The following is a 20785-nucleotide window of genomic DNA, read 5'->3' on the forward strand; positions in this document are numbered from 1 at the left end:
TGTAACTAAATGGTTTTGTGGGGATTTTATTTTATATCACCCCAAATTATTTAAATTGTTATTACAAGGATCCCAAACATGTCACACTCTGGTTAGCTGAAGCTGTGAAATTGTTCTAGGGTTTACTGAAACAATGGATCCTCAATCAATCAGCACCGAAGAAAACTGGAAGGCGAATCCGATGGAGCTCTCTGAGGAGATTCGATCTACCGGTTCGAAGAAGCGCAAGGCGGAGGATGATGGTGGCTCACCGCAGTCCCCGCTGGATGATTTCGTAGATGATGATGATGACATGATGGAGTACGAAGAAGAAGAAGGTGGTGGTGGTGATGGTGATGGGGAGGCAAGCGATGTGTCTAGCCGCGAGGAGGGCCAAGAATGGGACGTTGATAGCTTCGACGATGGATTCGATTACAGACCCAAAAGGAATCTGGATCCCAACGATGAGTTAGGTCAAAAGATGCATCGATATAGATCTCAGATGTACCGCAGCAAGGTATTGTTTCAACTTTTGATTATATTTCATCAATTTAACTATGCAAGGTTTGATTTATTTGTTTCTTTTGGATGAAAAAATTGGTCCTTTGATAGTAACAATGAGTTGTAATTGTTCATCAGGGTTTCGAGGTGGATAGAGAAAACGACCCTGGGAATGTGGCGTACCGGCCACTCGGTCCAATTTATCTGGATAAACCATTTAGGAATACTGGGCTTACAGGCCGGGAGTTCATGCAGAACATGGTGGATTTGTCTCTAGAAAGATACAACAGAATCAAGGTTAGTTAATTAATTTGGTACCACTCATGATGACTTTGTTTGATTCACATTTTTGCCTAATTAAAACTGATCGAATTAAGTATTCTTTCTTTTCTGGTAGGGATCTACTGTGACTTGTGAATATATTGTGAGGGCCATAGTCGCCCTGGTTGCCGGAGTCAAATCTTACATTACTTTCATGGCTAGAGAGTTTCCAGATGGTGATCTGGTCGAGTATCAAGCTAAGACTGAGAAGAGGGTATGGCAAAAGAAACCTCATGTCATCTTTTGCAGGCCAGCTCCAAAACTCAAAGGTACTCCATTTTCTCTTAATCCTATAGCCTTATGTCTAGGATCTTGGTGTGATGTGATGTTACCCTTAAGGCTTCATTTCGTCTCTTGTGCTTATGTAAAGTTTGTGTGTTTAGGCTGTATATATAGTTTACAACCCACACGGAAGTTTCTGGAAACTTTTGTGTGCTAGACTTGCATCAGACTCGTTCATGTCTTTCTTTCTCTATATATTTGTAGTTATAACTGTTATAATTTTTCCCTGGTTTGTGAAGATCCCACGGATGATGATTTTGTCTACACGGATACTTCAAGTGATGATGTGGATAGTGACGCATCTAGCCGTGGAAGTGGCCAAGAATGGGATGTGGATAGTTTTGACGACCAACCCGAATACAAACTCCCAAGGGTGAATATTCCTTCCGATGATGAAGTTGAAAAAATGCGCCTATATAGACATCTGATGAGGAAGAGCAAGGTATTTTTTTTAATTACTTTTTGACATTAATCAGTTTAGATTTCTTTGATTGATTTCATTTCATGTGTTCTTTCTAAAGTTTCAAAATTTATGATTATGCTCATCAGGGTTTCTACGTGGATGGAGAATGCTACTCTGGGAGAATGCTCTATTTCTCTCCTGTTGATCTTGATAAGAATGTCGTGCCTTATGAAGTTACAGGCCGTGAGTTCATGCAAAACATGGTAGATTTGGCTCTGGAAAGATACAACAGTACCAAGGTTGGTTAATCATTACGATTATTATCTTTGACTTTATGTGATACGTACAACTTGCCAATATTTGATGGACAATTTATTTTTGGTTGCCTAGGGATCCACTGTGACATGTGAATATATTGTGAGGGCTAATCTGTCCAAAGTGGGCGGATTCAAGTCATACATAACTTTCATGGCAAGAGAGGTTCCAGGTGGAAATCTTGTGGAGTATCAAGCTAAGACAGAGAGGAAGTTTACGCAAAGGAAAGCTCATGCCATCTTTTGCAGGCCAAGTACAAAATCGAATGGTAATATATATAATGGAATTATCATTGTAAAGCCTGACTAATTCATGTTTTCTGCGCCTAGGTTAGATATCGATATAGCTTGAGTTTTATAGAGTTTGATTTGTTTTGATTTCTGAATCGCAGATTGATGTTGCTACCGAGGTTATGAGTTTGTGATGAACAAGGAATATAATCGTGGAGAGGAGAAACCTATGTATTATTAAATTTGCCTTAAACTTTTAATGTATTAAATTATGAATTTGTCTTAAACGGTTAAACCCAGTTTAGGGTAAGAGTGGGATAAATTTGCTACTTTAATCGGATTTGAAGAAACACTGATGTTTATGAAAATGGCGTGAATACTATTATTTTTCCAGTAGAAAATAGTATAAATTGCACAATTCCAGCCAGTTCTTTACACATGAGCCAAAGGGTTGGCAAGGCCAAGATGCCCAAGCTTAAGCTAATCGAAGGTGTTTGTAACGTTGAGACTCTCATCAGAGAGGTTAGTTTGTAGCTTCACGGATTTAAATAATAAGATTACAAGTGGTAATAGCATATTAGGTTTTAAGTATCTTCCGAGGCAAAAAGAAGAGAAATCGACCTAGAGGTGGAGCCAATAGCTTTTCACTTTTTCAGTGTCCTGCCAAAAGTATACGATTTGATTTTGAATAAACTTAACCTCAAATCAAATCCATATTCATTAAACTTAACCTAAATGCAAATCCATATATGGTGACGTTGCTTGCTTTTTGTCCCCTCAACCTGAATCATTGACAAATATTATATTGAAAGTTGAGTCTTTATGTAGATCAAATTTACAGTGCACAAGGACTAAACAAATTTGTATGATGTTCCAAAACAAAGTTAGAGAGTTGCATGCATACCTAGATTACAGGATAAAACACTAAACATCTTATATCATTTTCAATGGCAATCCTACCATAGCCGTTGACACCCCATGTTTTGTCCCAAGAATTCTGAACTATTAGGAAATGTCGTCCATTTGGGGTGCGTCCATGGCCGGTGATCAACATCGCATGCCTTTGTACCTTACCATTGGTGTCGGGTTGTACTCGCCTCACTTTATAAATTCCCTAAATCAAAGAGAGAATTTTAAAACAAATCACGATGACAAATATTTAAATATTTCTAAAAACTTTTCAAGTTTATTCTGATCGAGATCAATCTTGCGAAGTGCGTCAAACTCAGCATCTATATCAATAATGATTCCAACGGGAGAACGGTTTAGCTTTGTTGAAATAAAAGTCATATCGGCTTTCTCCTCTGATTCAAATCCCCAATATATTTTTTGCGCTAATTCATCATTTTGCTGCAAAATGATATTAGAGAAAGAAAAAAAAAATCATCAAATCAAACAAAAGGTATATATATTATAGACTAGCTAATATATATATATATATATATATATGTAATGCAATAACAGAATTGAATATATACCACAGAAGTTGGGGATTTCTTATAGCTATGCCATCCATCTTAATCAGTTTGAAACATTTCTTAAATGATCCTATTTCCATATCATTTGTGCCCTTTTTAATCAATCTTCTTCACCAAATCATTGATTGAAACCTCAATGAACGATTTTCCGCCGTTCAGTATGTTGTAAGCCGCTTCCAGTAATCGAGCTATTACAATAGCCCAACAAATGGCTATGTAATCAAAATGGAAACGAAATTAATCATAAGAAAAGAGGACGTACGTACGTGTCAATCAATCACAAGTATTAATAAACCTGATTTTGATCTCACTGGAGGGAAAATATATACCGTACCAGTTTTTTGGTTTAATACTGGTCCAATTATAAACGCAACAGCTCTCCAATCTTTGAGTATCTCACTCTTGTCACCAAATTCCTAAAAAAACAAAAAGCTCATTAAAAGTTAATTAAATAAAGCATAAAATTATGTATATTTTATCCATTAATGATATACGTATATAACTTATGTGCTTAAACATGATTAAAACATTCATATATACCCCTAAATCTTCTTCTTCTTCTTCTTGTTGACGTTGCTGCCCTTGTCTTCTCCTAGGTTCTGCACCTCCATGTTGTTGAGGGTTATTTGCTGGATTTGGAACTCTTCCTCTTCCTCCACCTTCCCCTCTGTGTCTTGGGCGAGCTCCAGCTCCAATCTTTGCTTCAATGTTTCTTCTCTCCATAACTCTGTATGTAAGAATCAAAGACACAAACAATATAGAAACAAATCAAAATCTCTTTAAAAACTGGACATTTTTTTGTATAGAGAGACCTAAGAAAACGAAAAAAAAAAAAAAGCAAACTTTTCTTGGCTGAGCAAAATCGATGACGACTCACTGAAATATTCTCAGATTTCTTCCAATCTTCTTGACAATGTGCCTTAAGAACCAAAGAAATGAGCAAAGAAGAAAAAAGGTTTAAACTTTTCTAGCTAGCTAGGGTTTTAAAGCTCAGCGGCAGAAACCAAAGCCATGGGTTCAGATTTTAGGGTTTAAGCTGGAAGAAGTTCTCTTTTTGTCTTCACTCACCTTTTCTGCAACTTTTTTTTTTCTTTCTTTTGTTTTGAATTTTGATTTTCGATTACCGAGCTGTCAAAAGCAAGTCGAAAACTAATCTCTGTTGTTTTGATATACTACTACTTTACTAGTATTATTTAGTAGTCGTACGTTCACTTTTTTTTTATTCACTTATACTGATATTTTCTTTGCCATCGGATTAGTGATTTAAAATCGTATATCTAAGTTTAATTAATACTCCCTATTGCAGTTTAATGTGTTCATTTACACTACTGTATGCACTATACATATGTTTTACTAGATAAGTACTAAGTAGCATGCACTAGTGATAATTAACCATTAATTTTATACTTTTTTCTAGTTTTGGCATCAATCTAATCTAAGAAGAAATATTTTACATCTAAATATTGGAATTTTGAGACGTATATTATTTTGTTATATATACACAGTCATCATTAAAGTTCCTTGAAATGTTTTGTAATATATTATATCCTAATTCGATATGGCGTTGTTACATGGTTTGTACGTAGTTATTGTTTGTTCTTTAATCCCGTTCAGTAATTAGTTTTCTGGAGAAAAAAAAATACCAAAATTTTGTATATAATAATTAAAAAATAAATAAATATTACTTGGAAAGTCTGATTACAACTGAGTGTAATTGTTAAATAGTATAGTTTATGGCCTTTCTTGACGTGAAAAAAGACGTTTTATTTTCGTAGTTAACACAGCTTATAAGGGATACTTGTATGTTTGTTTACATATTATTCTAACTTTTTTATAGACTATAAAATATAAATTATTGTTGTAATAGAACTTGTAATACAAAATATATGGTTGATTATATATAATATATTTAAATTTCTTCTGATACACTGACAACTCCAATTAGCGATAAAGTTTTTTTGCCTAATTAATGTCTACAAGCCAGCTCCTTCTTGAACCTATTTTGTATTGTCAAAATTTTGATCTTTAGGATAATACTGGTTATATCCATTGGACATTAAGCTACCGAACCCATCATATCAATCATCTTTTTTGTTAAGTATCTTCTTTTTTTCTTTGACGCTACACAAGTGCTCGTTGTTCAGCATTGCAATAACCACAAATCTTCATGTAATTCCTGTATTGTAGAAGTTTAATTAGTCTTTAACAAAAAAAAAAAAAAAGAAGAAGTTTAATTAGTAGAGATTTTATTCTTTTTCACTTGGTTTCATAAATTGCATCCCAGTTTTAAGAAATTGAAGTATTGTAACTTGTGTGACATGCTATTAATATGCGTTTTTTTTTTAGAAGATAATTTTTATTCCTCCTTGTAAGATGGTTTTTACATTGTCTTTTTTCCTTTAACAGGAAATAAAATGTTTTTCTTTCCTCATAGGGAATGATATTTTGTATTTCAAATGTATTTTATTTTTGTCAATGACATTTAAAAGGTAATTCGTTGTTAAAATTGATTCGTACAGTTGGGTAATATTGTAAGTTAGTTGTAATATTTATTGTAAGAAGATATAATCATATATTCAATCTATATTCCTAGTTCGTATTTATTCAACAAATAGCATATATGGATTGAAAAGAAAAAAGAGTAATAACATACAAGGTGACAGCGGCGACTACATATTTCTACCGTATACACTATATTAAAAATTATATTATGAAAGATTTCCTTGAGAACTGAGAAGTAATTATAAGTTATAACTTATAACTATAGTTAGAAAGTAAGTAAGGAAAAAAAAACAAAAAAGTGTATTAAGTAAGAAAAAAAAAACAAAAAAAGTGTATTGGAAAAAAACAAGAATAATATATACTAAGAACTTTGGTCTATGGGTCATTGTTAAGTCGTTAGTAAGTTAGTCGAGAAAGTAAATAAGAAAGAGTGTTTTGACATCGACAAAAAGGAATACTATAAGAAGTGTGGGTCATTGTATAGTCGTCGAGCAAGTAAATATATGACAAAGTGTGTTGACAAAAAAGAATACTATAACTAAATGTGGTTCATTGCTATTATAGTATTACAAATCCCAGATGTGTGGTCATATATACAGTACTCCTCTCGATGTGTGGTCATACCCACATATTTGACACCTCAATCCCTCTTGTCTTTTTCGATTAATTCTTTCGCGGTCTTGTTTTTATGTTATATATACGCACACACTTAACTTTGTAAACCTTTACAATATATATGCATCAAATTATGTTACAAACGTATAAAACAAATTACGTATAAGTATAATTTATTAGGGCTAGTGTAAGGAACGTGGCGTCAAAAACCAGTGAATGCCTCGTGGCAGTTCTACATATGCTTTAGGCGGGCCGTAATTATGCTATAATTTTTGTTTCTGCCATTAACTTTTTTTTCTTGCATAACTTATCATCTGGGACTGAAACTCGGACCTGCTCTAAACAACTTCGAGGCTTAAAGCCGACTTCGGACAGACATTTAGCATTCAAAATTTTCTAGGCTAAACCGGTTTTAGAACAAAAAAGTTACAAGTCTTCTTGTTAATTAGACGGACACGTGAAAACATCTATCTAAAAAAAAAAAACAAATAAGAAAACATGTGGGTTACTGACTTACTGTTATATTTTGGGGGTGGGTCAGTGTTTTGTTTGAAGTATGGGAAAGTGGTATATCATTTGATTTTTGATTTTTCCACAAGTCGTAAAGCGATATTTTGTTTTTGGTGTTTATACACTGTGTCAACTGTTAAGTGTTAACAAATTTACAAGAAGACCCACAAAACAATAGCAAATAATCTCAATAAACAGAAAAGTTAACACTTTTTTTTTTTGTTTGAACAAACACAAAAGTTAACACATGTAGACGTATATTCAGGCCGAGATAAAATAGGTCATATATAGGTTCATGAGTCCTATAAGACATTGACTACCTTGATTTGAAGCGGTGCTCTATGTGCACATTACATCAATATGTCAACAAACTGATTTAAAGGTTTTGTCAGATACTACTATATCTATATGGCAGTTTTCTTCTTTCTATATATCTGGTACTGAACAATAATTTTAAAATATGTTTCGTTTTCTGTCGAAATCGTATGTGGAAGGGATAATCGAATTTGTGTATATTGATTTTGGACGAGTGTATAAATGTCTCGCACGAACTTCATTCATGGGTAGCGTACGTAGACACATGTATTGATGTATATGTATGTATGTATATAGCTAGATAGTCACACCAATTTAATATATTTGTCAAAACACAATATGTACACAGTACACACTTCAAATTTACACAAACACGTTGACAAAAAGAAAAGAAAAGCCTTGCACAAACACGAAATATGCTTTTAACTAACGCAAACCAAACTTAAAACTAACTAAGATTCTATATTGCCCTGAAGTTATGTGATCAATATACCAAATTTATAAACTGTTTATACTGCGAACATCAACTTTAATATCCCAATAACCCAGTTTAAGGTGACGTTCAAGAAGCATCTATTTATCATTTGTACATACTGTATATGGTCAGTTATTCTCAATGCTAGACATATACAATTAATAGAACGCAAAATATATTAATATATTTAGTAGATAAAATTTGAGAAAGATACACATACATACGGATCCTTGTCTGATGTACATATTTCTCCTATATGTTGGATGTGATTTTTCGCATACCAATACATAGACAATAATTATTGTTCTAAAGCAAGGCGGCGGCAAAATTATTGGTCTCGTAAACGGTCAGTTCCGATGATTTGTAAGCGTGATACCATTAGCAATTTATAGCATCTATGGGAGCCGAGGATCATGCGGTCGCTTCTCACAACCTCCCAGCAAAACAGACCCTTGTGACCGATCCTCAGAAACCAACAAGACATTTAATGCAGTCTACGAAGAGCGTCTGCATTAGAACATGCCTAACCTATCCTTCCGACGAAGACGTTGTCCAATAAATTAAAGACCAAACGGATTGCATGACACAGTCTGATCTCTTTGCTAATTGCTATACGTAGAAAGTATGCCATCGCAAATTAAATCCTTGGAAATATTGTGTTTCTTATACAAACTAAAATTTGATTTCAGTTATGTCAAGTATTAATTATAATTAATGTATGTGTAAATTTATGGAAAACCTTGTTTACATTTTGGCTTTTGCATAATATAACTGTATAGTAAGTACTTGAAGAGAGTCAAAGACTCAAATGCCTCTACTTAACTCCGTCATCTTTTAAGAAATTAAGAAACATGACATGATTTAATAATGGTCTTCGCACTACCAGAAAAGGAAACGAAGCAGCGATGGAAGAGTGTGATTAGAGTAAAGCTCAAGACTGAAAACAAAACAATTGCTTATAATTAATTAGGAGACAATAAACTTGACTTGTCATTTCAACGGACACGCTTTCTCGAAGGCTTCTTGCTCTTTCCGACACAAATCAAACTCGTTGGTGTAATAATACATGCATCCAACGTAAGCATCCATCTCCTTGGGGCATCTCTGGTGAAGATCCTTCAGCCTGCAAATTATCATTTCACCAGTTTTTTAAGAACAAACTAGTCCACAATTGCAAACTACTCAAGTTCAGATCTCGTTATAGACAATGCATGATCGTCCTATCCTATGGTTTGAACAAAGTAAGTGAACTCTCAAGATATCATCACTCGCTAGTCGCTACACAAGAGTCAAACAACAGCTTCCAAGTCCTAGATACTAAACAAATGGCTATGAGTTCAATTTCAAGCTACGGAAACAAAGGATCCTACAAACAGTAGTGTGCCATGAATTACTTTCAACTAGGAGGCCATAATGTAACAAACACTTGCCAAGTTCTAGAAAATGTTCTAATTTCGAAATCTTATTGCAAAAAAAAAACATGCACAGCTTAAATTATGTCCCTGGACCTTAAAAACACTGTAACCCACATCAAAACAAGTCTAAAGGGTACTCCTTTCTCAAACTCTATGATCAGAATCCCTAAATCTACAACGTTTGGCATTATCCACAATCCACTAAATTTCAGAACTTGTAGAGAAATTGAAACGAGAAACAAGAGGTTAGAAGACGTACAGGCCAAGAACACAGCGAGTAACTTCACGCCCCTTCTCGAGGCATTTCTCTGGATTAGGATCGTTCTTCTTGCATTTCAGGAACGCCATGTTTTCCTGCATACACCTGATTCCTATATGCTTCGCCGAAGCTGTTAAAACCGCCGACGTCGGGATCGGATTCCCCGTCCCGTCAACCGCCGCATTCGCCGCCATAGCTCAAGATTTTTTTACAACAAATCCCTAAATCTATATACTATATAATCCAAAATTGAGAATCAAAACCTCGAAATCCAAAATGAAAATTCGATTGACAACGAAACGTTATCTCACCTATTCTGTAGTCTGTAGATGATGATGACTCGAGTCTTCTTCTCCACCAGAGAGAAACAAACAATAAAAACGCCTGAAGCGATGAAGAAGAACAACCACAACAAAGCAAAGTTTGGTCATGAAAACGCTGCGTTTTTCTTATCTGGCTTTAATTGGCCGATATTGGGCTTTAATTTAAAAGCCTTTTTATTTGATTTAAAATAAAAAATAAAAAAAAACCCCTCAATCTCTCGTTTCTAGGGTTTATCACCCCGTCATCTTCGTCGGCGAGATCAGTTTCGGACTCCGTCGAATTCGATTTTACAGGTACGCTTAAATCATTCTAGGCTTCTTCGATTTTTGATTTTCGAACATCTAATTTCATCTCCTCTAAAATGGGTTCTTCTAGTTTTGAAATCGTGTTCGTCGTGTTGTAATTTGAATTCGAGCTGAGATATCTAAATTCTTAGGTGTTAAGATCTGTTTCTCCGCTTAGTTTTTCTCATCTCTAGCTTCACCAGATCTGTTTATGTCCTCATTTCTAAGTATTGTTGAGAGCATTTTTCATATTATAAGCTAAAAATGACAACTTTATACGTTTTGGTCCCTCTGTTTCATCAGTTTCTAGGGGTTTTTTTGTTCGTCCTAATGCAATCTCTGTAATGTGACGACATTTCTCATACTTGGTGTGTGTGTGTGTGTGTTTTGAAGAAGATATGGGTGACAAGAGGAAGAAGACGTTCATGTTCATCCGTCTAGTTTCAGCAGCTGGGACTGGATTCTTCTATGTCAAGAGGAAGAGTACCAAGGGACTTCTTGAGAAGCTCGAGTTCCGCAAGTACGATCCTCGAGTTAATCGCCATGTCCTCTTTACTGAGCAGAAAATGAAGTGAACAATGCTTTGATTGATTGATTTAGCTTGTTTATGCTATCAAACTTGTTACAATAATATATGCAAGTTACTTCCTCATCAATCAAATAGCTTTTCAATTTAGAACTTGTATCGAAACTGTTTGTTGGATTCTCTAAAACATAATTTTAAGTGCAGTTTGATAGTATTGTGATCAATTTTAATAATTTCAACGAGAGCACGATATTAGTTAGATCCTCCTACACTACAACTTAGCTTACCCGACGACATGTATACCTTTAGTAGTTTCATATGTCTACATAATCCAATCACTCTTATGGCTGCCTAAAAGAACAACCAAACAAACGCCTAACAATTGGAGATCTTTGTGTCTTGTTTTCCTACAAAACGTTAAAGAAGCCTAATACATAAACTTAACCATCACAATTGTTTGGCCTTTTCAAGGAAAGCTAAAAAATTGTCTCTACCTTGGATGTAAGCCTATATGCATAGCCGGCCTTGTTCCTAATCGACCCACCGTAATCTCTTTATGTTAGGTCATGACTTTGACTTGAGATGACTAAGCCAAATCTTGGATGTCAAATCGAATTTTTCTTCCATTTTAAGAAGATTCAATGAACACACACACACTTCTCTTTGGGTCGGTAGTTATATAATGATGTTTTTAGAATATATGATGACACTTTGGCAATTTTGTTTGGTAATTGATGGTGATTTAAGTAGGACATGATGTTCTCGCCCACGAGCTCGACCATATACACTAACAAAAATTATAATTCAGAACATTCAATTTTATAGTTGGACTAACATATCAATTTATACTATAGTACTACTGTATAATGACTAAACTCTAAGGTTCGACGTTGTAAGTAAAGTCAGAAATTACCTTCATATCTTGCCTTGGTGATAAGTGATAACACTATATATGTCTAGTAGTATTGGTTCAACGTACAAGCTGAAGATAAATTAGTTTGTAGAAAAGGGATATTTTTACCATGTAACTGTATAAAATTATAATTCACTGTATCGAGAACAAAATGTTAAATTTGGATTATGAATCAGTTCTCTCAAATTAATGGTCACAATATGCCTTATTTCAACATCTCAAATGACTTCCTCATTTTCTCATATATATTTTTCTATATAGTCATAACCTAACTAATACTATTATACACATTATGTTTGCGCTCATCCTAGTCTAAAAATAATCAACTATTTGTTGGTTGTGTGTGTCCATAGACGCTAAAAACATAGAATTCAAGATAACAACGGAGATACATATATACTTGTCTTGTTTAGTCTTACATCGATCGTTGTAGAAGAAACGTACGTAGAATCAAACATGAGCTATGAAATTCCCAAAGCACCTTTGTGGATTCTACTACGATATGATGATGACGATACAAACTCTTTGGGGATGTGCATCGCATTTCACACTATCTATCGTTTTGTAAACACATAAAAAAATACGCGCTGCAGAAACTAACGACTATTAAATTAAATCTATGTATGTATAAAATATGAATATATTATACGCGTAGACGATCATGATGATGATTTATAATGTTTGTCATAATAAAATGGTTTGATATGTAGCTTTGGAATTATAATTTTGACTAATCAAAAGTTATAATTTTGTTTAAGAGGAGATGATTAAAAGGTTTGCTAAATTTTGTGGTAACAAAATGTTTTAAATGCTCTTAAACAAATTCATATAATTATATAACATTGTTCCATGACATATGCATATACGAATGGGAACACAAGAACAATAGGGATAAATAATATAGATACAAATCACTAAATTAAACATATCGCGAATTTTAAAACACAACCCACCAAACCGCATTATGAGTTTTTTAGCAGAGGAAGAGTATGATAGAAGCACGTGGTGTATATATTACGTTACGTAGGAAGGACTAAGGAGATAGAAGAAGAAAATCTGGTGAGGTATTAATTAAAAGACGCCATTATCTAAAGATCGATCATCGTGTATTTGTTTAGTAGTACAGTATATAAAGCCGCTTAAGTTTATCTTTTTTCCTTTTATCGTTTAACAAAGTAGCTTTTACTTCTTACTTTCAAGTATTTTTTTTAGAAAGGTTCTATGTTATGATAATACTTTTTATCATCACATTACTACTTGTTAATTCAGTGCGTAAAGTGAACTAAGAAGAGAATGATTTGATTTATTTTCCAACGAAGTGACGGGATTCGGACAAGAAACATGAGCGACCCGTAGGCCCGTAACGTTGAATTTTCTTCGTCAAAAAAATCAACGACAAGAATATGATTTGTTGTTCTTCATCCTTCTTTGTCGATTTATATTTTTGCATATCTTAAATACGATTATGGAGATTTGACAACAACAAAAAAACGATTATGGAAAATTAAAGAAAACAGTAATAAATGAAGACAAAAAAACGTAAAACAAAAAAAAAGAACAGTGGAGTAACAACGTACGTATACTATACTAGTATAAGTGAACAAGTAAAGTAACAATAAAACATGTCAGTCGTATTATATTATTATTATTTTCTCATGTTTTACCATTTTTAGTTAATTAATATTAAATTTTTGTAAACTTTAGGAAATAATCATAAAAAAATCTGAATGATCATTGGTTTATAAATATATAATATTTTTTAATTAAGTAAACAATATTATTTTTAAAGTTAATAAAACTTTCAAATGCATGTATGTGAGACAGAGGGAGTAGTATTTAAATAAAGCATAATTATTTCTATCATATTATATATACAGATTTGCTTCTCTCTCTCACACAGTCTCTCAGAATATTTGTCGACCGGATTTGATTTCGTAATTTTGATACATATAATAGAGAATTTGAATTAAATCGGTTTAATAAATAAATTTTGGGTTCGATGATGATGCAAGATTCGGCAGCTCAACAAGCCGGAATTTCTATAATCGTCGTTGGTGATTCTTCTTCCTCTTCTTCTCAGGTAACCACAAGAACATACATATTCCAAAAACCTGACCTTTCTCTCTCCTTAATTCGCTTTTCTTTTTTCTGGGTTCCTTAGATAATCAGATTACAAAAGGTAAATCTTATTCCTCATGTTTCTGAAGAATCGCTTGAAAAAAAACGTATCTGGGTTTGTAAATTTTTGTTGTTCTTCTGTCTGATTGATTGGTACGGTTTGATTATCCAGGAAACTACCTGTATTTAAAGTCCAGGGTTTATATTCATTCAAAGATGTTATCTTTTGGGCTTTTTCTTCTATTTAGTTCTCTTCCTTTTTGTGGAATCTGGATTTTGATCAACATGAATCACTTTGTAGGTACAGAATCTGCTTTTGATTTTATTATGTGCCTTTATTATTTAGAGAACAAACTTGAGCCACTTGGGATTGTTTTATACATAAACAACAAGTAACTTTTTCTGTGGGGGAAAAAAGTGAAATGACAAAGTAGAAAAATCCATTTGTGTTTAGATCTTGCAGTTATAATTTTGGGGATGTCTTCTGTTACTACAAAGCTTTTCTTGTCCCTTATTATTGACACTGTTTTTTCTCAATATTTGGAGGTATGTAGAGATAGCTTGTGTGATTCTGTTTAACCATCTAGATTCAAATTGATAATGTTGGTTGTTTTTCTCTTTATGTGTTATAAATGTTTGTGATCATTCTTCTTATTGTTAATTTGTGTAAGAGGAAGACCTGAACCTTTGACTTGTGTGCATGAAATGCTTACAGGGTGATCATCAGGTTAAAGAAAAGACTACTGAAGATGTGCCAAGCTCTCAATCCAGCGGAACCCATTTGGATCTTTCTATACAAATACCGCCAAGACCTATTCCATTCGGTAGCGGCCGTAACCCAAAGAGCTCACTGAAGTCCACTAGTTCATTCAAAACTGGTACTACATCCTCACCTAGAGGAATCTTGCGGAATTTAAGCTTGAAAAAGAAATTTTCTTCTCAAACCGATAGCGAGAGAAGCTCCCTCCTATCTCCCGGGCTTATGGAAACTGTGCAAAAGCCCACTACTCCCACTTCAACAACGTCGCCTTATTGGAAGAGATGCTTGTCACTTCCTAGTAGACATGCCGCAAAATTGTCTCCGGTGGTATCTACACAGGTTTCAGCTGAGATGCCTGGTGAACCGCCTAATGTGAGTTAGTGCTGTCGTACATTATTGTCCTCTCTGTTATGTCAATTGTAATGTGTAAATATGTTGAAATTCTCTCAAGGAATCTCCTTTCTTGTCCAAAATGGAGCTGGAAGTACTAAAGATTGAATTTTGTTGCAGAAAGATTATGTTTGTCCAGCAGTTCCAAGGTCCTTGTCTATGCCCGGAAGAAACAAAGTGATTGTGCGATCCATCTCTTTCGACAACCACAAAGCCCGTGTTGCCAGTGAAACTAGTGCAGGTACATGTTTCTAACAGGTGTTAGTATCAGATCTTAGGCAGTTACTGGAACAATCAATGCTAATTCTCCCTTAAACATGGAGCCTTTTTTTTCTCAGTTGCCTTTGAATTCTCATTGAATTAAAAGATACAGACTTGAGGTATGGATGATGAAGATACGAGGGTTTGATTGGTTCATATGCAGTGTTTTTAGTGTAGGGGATATCAACGTTTACTCAATCATTTGCATAATCAAATGGTTGGTTCAGCAAATTTTTTTGTTTAGGAATTAGAAAGAAACTTAAAACTTTCTTCGTTTAGTCATATGCTATCTGTATACTGAATAAGATCTCTGTTCCTCCGAGTTTAGCAGATCATATCTCTCCTGTTCCTCCTGAAGAAACTGATGAAGAAATTCCCGAAGAAGAAGCAGTGTGCAGGATCTGTCTAGACGTGTGCGAAGAAAATAATACTTTGAAAATGGAATGCAGCTGCAAAGGTGATCTCAGACTTGTTCATGAAGCGTGTGCTATGAAGTGGTTTAGTACAAAGGGAACAAGAACCTGTGATGTCTGTAGACAAGAGGTCAAGAACTTACCAGTTACATTGGTTCGTGTGCCCACATCTAATCAACTAAACCACAGGCGTGATCGCAGTCAACAGAACATGCAGTCACAAACCGCTAGGTAACTTCAAGATACTTCTTTCTTTCTTTCAACCATTCTTGGAAATATTACACAACTGACTCAATGATTTGGTGCAGTGCTTGGCAAGAGTTTGTGGTGCTAGTACTAATCAGCACAGTCTGTTACTTCTTCTTCCTTGAGCAATTACTGGTAGCCACTGAAACATATTCTGTGTTTCGATTGACTTTGTTGAAAAATGCATTGACAAAAAATATTGATGTTTTTTGGTAGATTCGGGACTTGAACAAGCAAGCTATCTACATAGCGGCACCATTTTCACTTACGTTAGGCCTCTTAGCATCTGTTTTTGCCATTGTCCTCGGTACACAGAACCACTGCCTCAGAAACTCTTAAGTCGCTCTCTTTCCTTTGTTTGCCAACAAAATTAGAACGTTTCTTTTCATAATCTGACTCTGCAGCTATCAGAGAATACATATGGACATACGCAGCACTTGAGTTTGCGCTTGTGTGCATGTTGGTTCATATATTATATGCGACAGTAAGCAATACTCTCACTTATCGTTTTCCTCATTTCATTATTGATACATGAAGATCATTACAATTTCCCAAACTCTTTGTTTCAGATTAGGCTATCTGCGATCTATTCTATACTTTTTGCAGGGATTCTTGGTTTTGGGATAGCTGTGTGCCTAAACTCGTTGTACCTTCATTATTTTACTTGGCGTGTACGCATTGCAGAAAACTCAAGCCCAGTATGAAACCTCTTTTTGAGTTTGTATGTACTATGGAAGAAGTTGTTGGTGAGGAGATTCATCTGATCCAGCAGTAACCTGTAACATGTATATATGCACACACTCTTCTTCGAACATGTTACTGAAGTTTCTTTTTTGTGCCCCCTAAGTGTGTTTTTCCAGGGCACGATGAAAGTTTGTGAAAGAGATGACATTGTATCAGATGAAAAGAGTAATGTATGTGATCTGTTTTTTTCTTTTTCTTTTTCTTTTCTGGATTAAAATGCAAAAGTTATACACTGACCAAGGCATGTGATTACTGAGTACAAAACAAAAAGGGGCATTCCGAGAATCGAACTCGGGACCTCTCGCACCCAAAGCGAGAATCATACCACTAGACCAAATGCCCTTTTTGTTGTAATGTAGACGGATAAGTATATTACAAAACTCGTCTTTAATGTGTATGTTACAAGTGTTTGTGTTAGCTATCTGAGCTTAAAAACAGAAATTTCAACTGACGCTTTATTTTACAAGTGAAAAGTGGATAGTACAAGCACAATATGGCCAAATAGGGTTTTCAACAACTTAATTCAACAGTTTCTTACTCTACCAACAATGGAGTATAGAGACAAATGCTAGTTAAGTTTTAAGCCCGACTGAACCGGAAGAAGGAAAACGCAAGAGCTAGACAAAAAAATAAAAATAAACAAAAAACAACCGCCCACCAGAATCATGACTGGATCATGTCACAAGACAACAAAGAGGGATCAAGCTTATCGACGCCTCTTGAGGAGCTTTGGTTTCCCTTGTCAGTAAACCTGTACGCCTGAACAAAATAAAACAGGCTCCAAAAATCGTGATTTTAGCAATTCATGGACACAACAAAGCCTCTGATTGAGATAATATCAAGAGGCAGATCCTGAAGGTGGAGATTGATGGTCTTAGTCTTGAGCTGCTTCTTCACTTGATAGATTTTGAGAGACAGAGACCGGTAAAGCAGCTGGATCAAGCTCATACCAACCCTCGGTTACGCCTATTCCTTCTGATCCTTTTAATCTGAATGACGGAATACTATGTGAGAACCTACAGAACTCATGAGGTGGAATCTCAGAAGTGTTTGATTCATCCTTTGGCATTGGACAGAAAACACACTTAAAGCCTTTCACTTTAGACAAGAACCCAACTGATACCGTGGCTCCCTCTGCATGATCAGACAAGATCTCAACAAATTCATACTCGTACTTAAGAGGAGAAACTGTGTTAGCCGACCCTTTGATGTCCCAGTTCTTGAAAAGGGCCCATATTTCTCCCTTCTTTGGGAATACTGTAAACTTTCGACCCCTGATTCTTGTTGTCCTGCGGACCAAATGAGAGAAAATGGAACACTCAGTCGTCTCTTCCATATTCCCTACTTCAAACTTACCAACAGAGACAGGTAAATTTGGTCTTTCATTCTCGTCATCTTGGTCAACCTCTAACCATACGTACTTAATCATGAAATCAGGAGTTGTTACTTTTCTTATGATAGCATAAAATCTAGGCATTCCCTCGTCTTCATCATAAACAGCCCACATCTGGCCAACTTGAAAACAGCTTTTTTCCCTCAACTTATCGAAGTCACTGAAATCAGGATCATCATAGTTTATCAAATTTGGTTTTGCTGCACTCTCTGAACTCAAATCTTCCTCTGAATCACTCGCACCAGCAGGGGTTTCCACCTGGTCTCCTTTTATCGTCTCTTTCGTGTTTACTCTCTCAGTTGAGCTATGCTCCTCATGCATCTGCTTTTCCTCTTCTTTCTCTTCACCTTTTTCAGGAACTAAGTCTACATCATCATCACTCAGATTCTCGTTATAGGAAACCTTCTGCTTGCTACGGACTGACCTCCGAGGCTTCTCTCCTCCTTTGGACCCCAAATCTCGTGCTGCCATAGTATCATCGACCACAACATCTTCTGACTCACTGCTACTTTCACTATCAGAGCTTTCACTACATTCAATTATATTCTTTCTCTTCCTCTTGCCAGCGTTTTTAGCAGTAGAGCCCGGCATAGGGAAACTCGCCTTTGTAGAGGAAACTTTGGGAGGATGTTCTGGACGCTTTAGAAACTCGCCTTTTTGCGGTTCACTGTAAGCCTTTTGGTCTGGAAATTTGTTCTGTTGCGGGAAGGAAGTAGTCTGATATGATCCTTTCCCCGGTGGTGCATTCTGCGAAGGTACTTCAAAAGAAGTGAACTGTTTACTACAAGACGCACAAGTAATTTCCTTGTTGACATGTTCACGACTATATTCGAACCTCGTCCGGCAGAAGGCACAAGATGTCCAAAAGGTTGCACGGTGACCGAAAGCAGCTGGTTGGGCTTGAGCTTTCTGGTAGGGATGGCCGTTTTCAGGTCTCAATTCGGTGAAGATATTCCTGTTATTAACGGTTGCCCGGAAAACAGGCTGTGTGTTATAATTGGGCATCTGTTGGGTTTTATATGGTGGTCCAGGTGCAGGCTTTCTCCAACTTCTGCGTTTAACGTCATGAAGCTTCCTTTTCTCTTTGTCCAAAAGTATCCTCTGGGCGTCACCAATCAATTTAAAAGCAGATTCAGCACCAGGGAGCTTATTTTTATCAGGGTGGAGAAGAAGCGCAAGCCTCTTGTACTGTTTCTTGAGGATAACATCATCAGCGTTCTGCTCAACCTGAAGTATACCGTACCAATCCATCTCAGTTCCAAACAACTTCTCCGTTGCGGCACAGTGAACATCACAGACCATAATCATACGAGATATGTTATCCAGGCTGGCATCCATTTTCTGAGCCTTCAAAGCAAGCTTACGTGCAGCGGTAAAGTCAGTCTTTTTCATCAAACCCTCCGCTAAATCTTTGGCTCTAAGAGCCTCATCTCTGTTGATACTCATAATCAATCCAGCATAAGTATCATAGAAACCCCCAAACCCGAGAGAGTGATGTAAATGACCCCTTGTAGACACTTCCACCTCTGCTCTGATCCTGCTACATAATAATAGATAGAGATCAAAATTGTTTCAATTAGAGATGCATGTCCTTCATACAACTCCAAACAATAGGATAATCGCAATACCAAAACACGGATGCACATAAATGTACCAATTATATATGAATGGAAGAAAAATAAAAAAACACAAACCCAGATTAAAAGGTATAACCTTTAGAGGTTAATCAGAACATAATCAGAGAAAACGGTTCCTTATGAGGATTGAAGGAACCCCAAATAAAATAAAAACCCTAGACATGTGTCTACGTTCTCTAGAAATGCCATTTAAAGTCAGAAGTGATAAAAGCAGAGTAGAAGAATAAAACCAGAAAATGAAAGAGACCAACAACAAAACGAGAGTTAACGACGAATTCATCGTGGAATTGAAAAATTCGAACACCCAGAGAAAGACGATACCGGCGGCGAATGAAACAGAGGAGGATTCCCCCCCCCCCCCCCCCCCCCAAATTAGAATATCTTTATAGGATCTGACGATTTAACGAATTACACAATGGAGAAATTTGAGAAACTCACCGGCGAGAATTAACCGAACGGCGGCGGAGAGGAAGGAGTCCGACTAAAGTTCACGACGTCTCTCTGATGTGAAACTTAAAAAAGCCCATCTAACTACAAATTGTCCCCTGTAGATTTGATTAAGTTTTGGGGTTAATTGAAAGAAAACAAAATGACGTATTTTTAATTAATTGCACATAAACCCTCCAACTTTTGTTAGAATTCTGATTCCGAAATCTACACTCAGTTTTATCCTATACAATTGGGAGAAGCAAAAAAAGAGAGAGAGAGAGAGAGAGAGAGAGAGAGAGAGAGGAACAAACGCAACGTTAAGAGTCAGATTCAGATCCCTAATCATTTGATCGGAGATTTCGAATCAGTAATGGAACATGAAGAAGAAGAAGAAGAAGAAGTAAATAAAAAGACAAAAAAAAGGAAGCTTACTTTGCCGAGGGAAGACGAAACGGTGTGTAGAGAGAGAGTTATGTGATTTGTCTGGCCGGGAAAAGTAAACAACTCAACATAAAACTGATGAACAATTAGTTAAAGTACCCTTTTTGTTTTTTTTTTTTTTTTAGATTGATTTTTTTTCAAGTTGGCGGGTGAAATATGTAAAATTCCTCTTTTTCCCCCAATTTTTTTTTTGCTTTGGCGGGAGACAAAAAACCCTTCGTCGGAAATAAAGTTCTCTTTCAGTTAGTACTATGTAGTTTACTACACTTATAACGAAAAGAAACCGGGAAAAAAATATACCAAATT

General features: G+C 35.6%; 5 protein-coding genes and 1 non-coding gene across 25 annotated transcripts; 3 read left to right on the forward strand and 3 right to left on the reverse strand.

The window, feature by feature from the left end:
* Positions 1-38: 38 nt before the first annotated feature.
* On the forward strand, positions 39-2432 carry LOC104764319 (uncharacterized). Its single transcript, XM_010487829.2, has 7 exons — positions 39-496; positions 619-777; positions 878-1070; positions 1323-1525; positions 1633-1785; positions 1877-2069; positions 2193-2432. Exons 1-7 carry the CDS (start codon positions 134-136, stop codon positions 2195-2197), a joined length of 1269 nt encoding a protein of 422 aa, XP_010486131.1. The 5' UTR covers positions 39-133; the 3' UTR covers positions 2198-2432.
* A 6309-nt stretch (positions 2433-8741) lies between these two features.
* Positions 8742-10078, reverse strand: LOC104764320 (NADH dehydrogenase [ubiquinone] 1 alpha subcomplex subunit 8-A). 2 transcript variants are annotated; one of them, XM_010487831.3, is made up of 3 exons: positions 9912-10078; positions 9601-9834; positions 8742-9049 (listed from the first exon to the last, which is right to left on the reverse strand). In XM_010487831.3, exons 2-3 carry the CDS (start codon positions 9792-9794, stop codon positions 8917-8919), a joined length of 327 nt encoding a protein of 108 aa, XP_010486133.1. In that variant the 5' UTR covers positions 9795-9834; positions 9912-10078; the 3' UTR covers positions 8742-8916. The 2 variants fall into 2 exon arrangements, with proteins under 2 accessions (XP_010486133.1, XP_010486134.1); XM_010487832.3 differs by having other exon boundaries at positions 9601-9827; positions 9912-10057.
* Position 10079: 1 nt separating this feature from the next.
* Positions 10080-10945, forward strand: LOC104764321 (uncharacterized). 2 transcript variants are annotated; one of them, XM_019241088.2, is made up of 2 exons: positions 10080-10217; positions 10605-10945. In XM_019241088.2, the coding sequence occupies exon 2, from the start codon at positions 10607-10609 to the stop codon at positions 10781-10783; it is 177 nt and encodes a 58-aa protein (XP_019096633.1). In that variant the 5' UTR covers positions 10080-10217; positions 10605-10606; the 3' UTR covers positions 10784-10945. The 2 variants fall into 2 exon arrangements, with proteins under 2 accessions (XP_019096633.1, XP_019096632.1); XM_019241087.2 differs by having other exon boundaries at positions 10110-10217; positions 10602-10945.
* A 2511-nt stretch (positions 10946-13456) lies between these two features.
* On the forward strand, positions 13457-16771 carry LOC104764322 (uncharacterized). 15 transcript variants are annotated; one of them, XM_010487835.2, is made up of 8 exons: positions 13457-13727; positions 14481-14897; positions 15036-15156; positions 15505-15820; positions 15898-15970; positions 16052-16142; positions 16240-16319; positions 16405-16771. In XM_010487835.2, exons 1-8 carry the CDS (start codon positions 13647-13649, stop codon positions 16537-16539), a joined length of 1314 nt encoding a protein of 437 aa, XP_010486137.1. In that variant the 5' UTR covers positions 13457-13646; the 3' UTR covers positions 16540-16771. The 15 variants fall into 15 exon arrangements, with proteins under 15 accessions (XP_010486137.1, XP_010486139.1, XP_010486135.1 ...); XM_010487837.2 differs by having other exon boundaries at positions 13459-13727; positions 16442-16771; XM_010487833.2 differs by having other exon boundaries at positions 13470-13727; positions 16410-16771.
* Positions 16772-16849: 78 nt separating this feature from the next.
* On the reverse strand, positions 16850-16921 carry TRNAP-UGG (transfer RNA proline (anticodon UGG)). The gene has a single exon. It is a non-coding gene; the product is annotated as a tRNA-Pro (tRNA).
* A 99-nt stretch (positions 16922-17020) lies between these two features.
* Positions 17021-20742, reverse strand: LOC104764323 (uncharacterized). Of its 4 annotated transcripts, none has more exons than XM_010487839.2 (3): positions 20471-20742; positions 20048-20154; positions 17021-19509 (listed from the first exon to the last, which is right to left on the reverse strand). In XM_010487839.2, exon 3 carries the CDS (start codon positions 19416-19418, stop codon positions 17454-17456), a length of 1965 nt encoding a protein of 654 aa, XP_010486141.2. In that variant the 5' UTR covers positions 19419-19509; positions 20048-20154; positions 20471-20742; the 3' UTR covers positions 17021-17453. The 4 variants fall into 4 exon arrangements, with proteins under 4 accessions (XP_010486141.2, XP_087357711.1, XP_087357710.1 ...); XM_087501585.1 differs by having other exon boundaries at positions 17021-19512; positions 20471-20720; XM_087501584.1 differs by having other exon boundaries at positions 20048-20376; positions 20471-20556.
* Between the last annotated feature and the right edge of the window lie 43 nt (positions 20743-20785).

The sequence above is a fragment of the Camelina sativa genome, chromosome 19 (assembly GCF_030686135.1).
Source record: "Camelina sativa cultivar CO46 ecotype springtype chromosome 19, ASM3068613v1".
NCBI classification, from domain to species: Eukaryota; Viridiplantae; Streptophyta; class Magnoliopsida; order Brassicales; family Brassicaceae; genus Camelina; species Camelina sativa.

Bases quoted from the DNA above. Each gene is read 5' to 3' on its own strand.
- LOC104764319 (XM_010487829.2), top strand. From the start codon at position 134: ATGGATCCTCAATCAATCAGCACCGAAGAAAACTGGAAGGCGAATCCG. The intron at 778-877 runs GTTAGTTAATTA...CTTTTCTGGTAG, and splicing joins AAAGATACAACAGAATCAAG to GGATCTACTGTGACTTGTGA. The intron at 1,071-1,322 runs GTACTCCATTTT...TGGTTTGTGAAG, and splicing joins GCCAGCTCCAAAACTCAAAG to ATCCCACGGATGATGATTTT.
- LOC104764322 (XM_010487833.2), top strand. From the start codon at position 13,647: ATGATGATGCAAGATTCGGCAGCTCAACAAGCCGGAATTTCTATAATC. The intron at 14,898-15,035 runs GTGAGTTAGTGC...ATTTTGTTGCAG, and splicing joins TGCCTGGTGAACCGCCTAAT to AAAGATTATGTTTGTCCAGC. The intron at 16,143-16,239 runs GTACACAGAACC...CTGACTCTGCAG, and splicing joins TGTTTTTGCCATTGTCCTCG to CTATCAGAGAATACATATGG.
- LOC104764323 (XM_010487839.2), bottom strand. From the start codon at position 19,418: ATGAGTATCAACAGAGATGAGGCTCTTAGAGCCAAAGATTTAGCGGAG.
- LOC104764321 (XM_019241088.2), top strand. From the start codon at position 10,607: ATGGGTGACAAGAGGAAGAAGACGTTCATGTTCATCCGTCTAGTTTCA.
- LOC104764320 (XM_010487831.3), bottom strand. From the start codon at position 9,794: ATGGCGGCGAATGCGGCGGTTGACGGGACGGGGAATCCGATCCCGACG. The intron at 9,050-9,600 runs GTACGTCTTCTA...GATAATTTGCAG, and splicing joins ACTCGCTGTGTTCTTGGCCT to GCTGAAGGATCTTCACCAGA.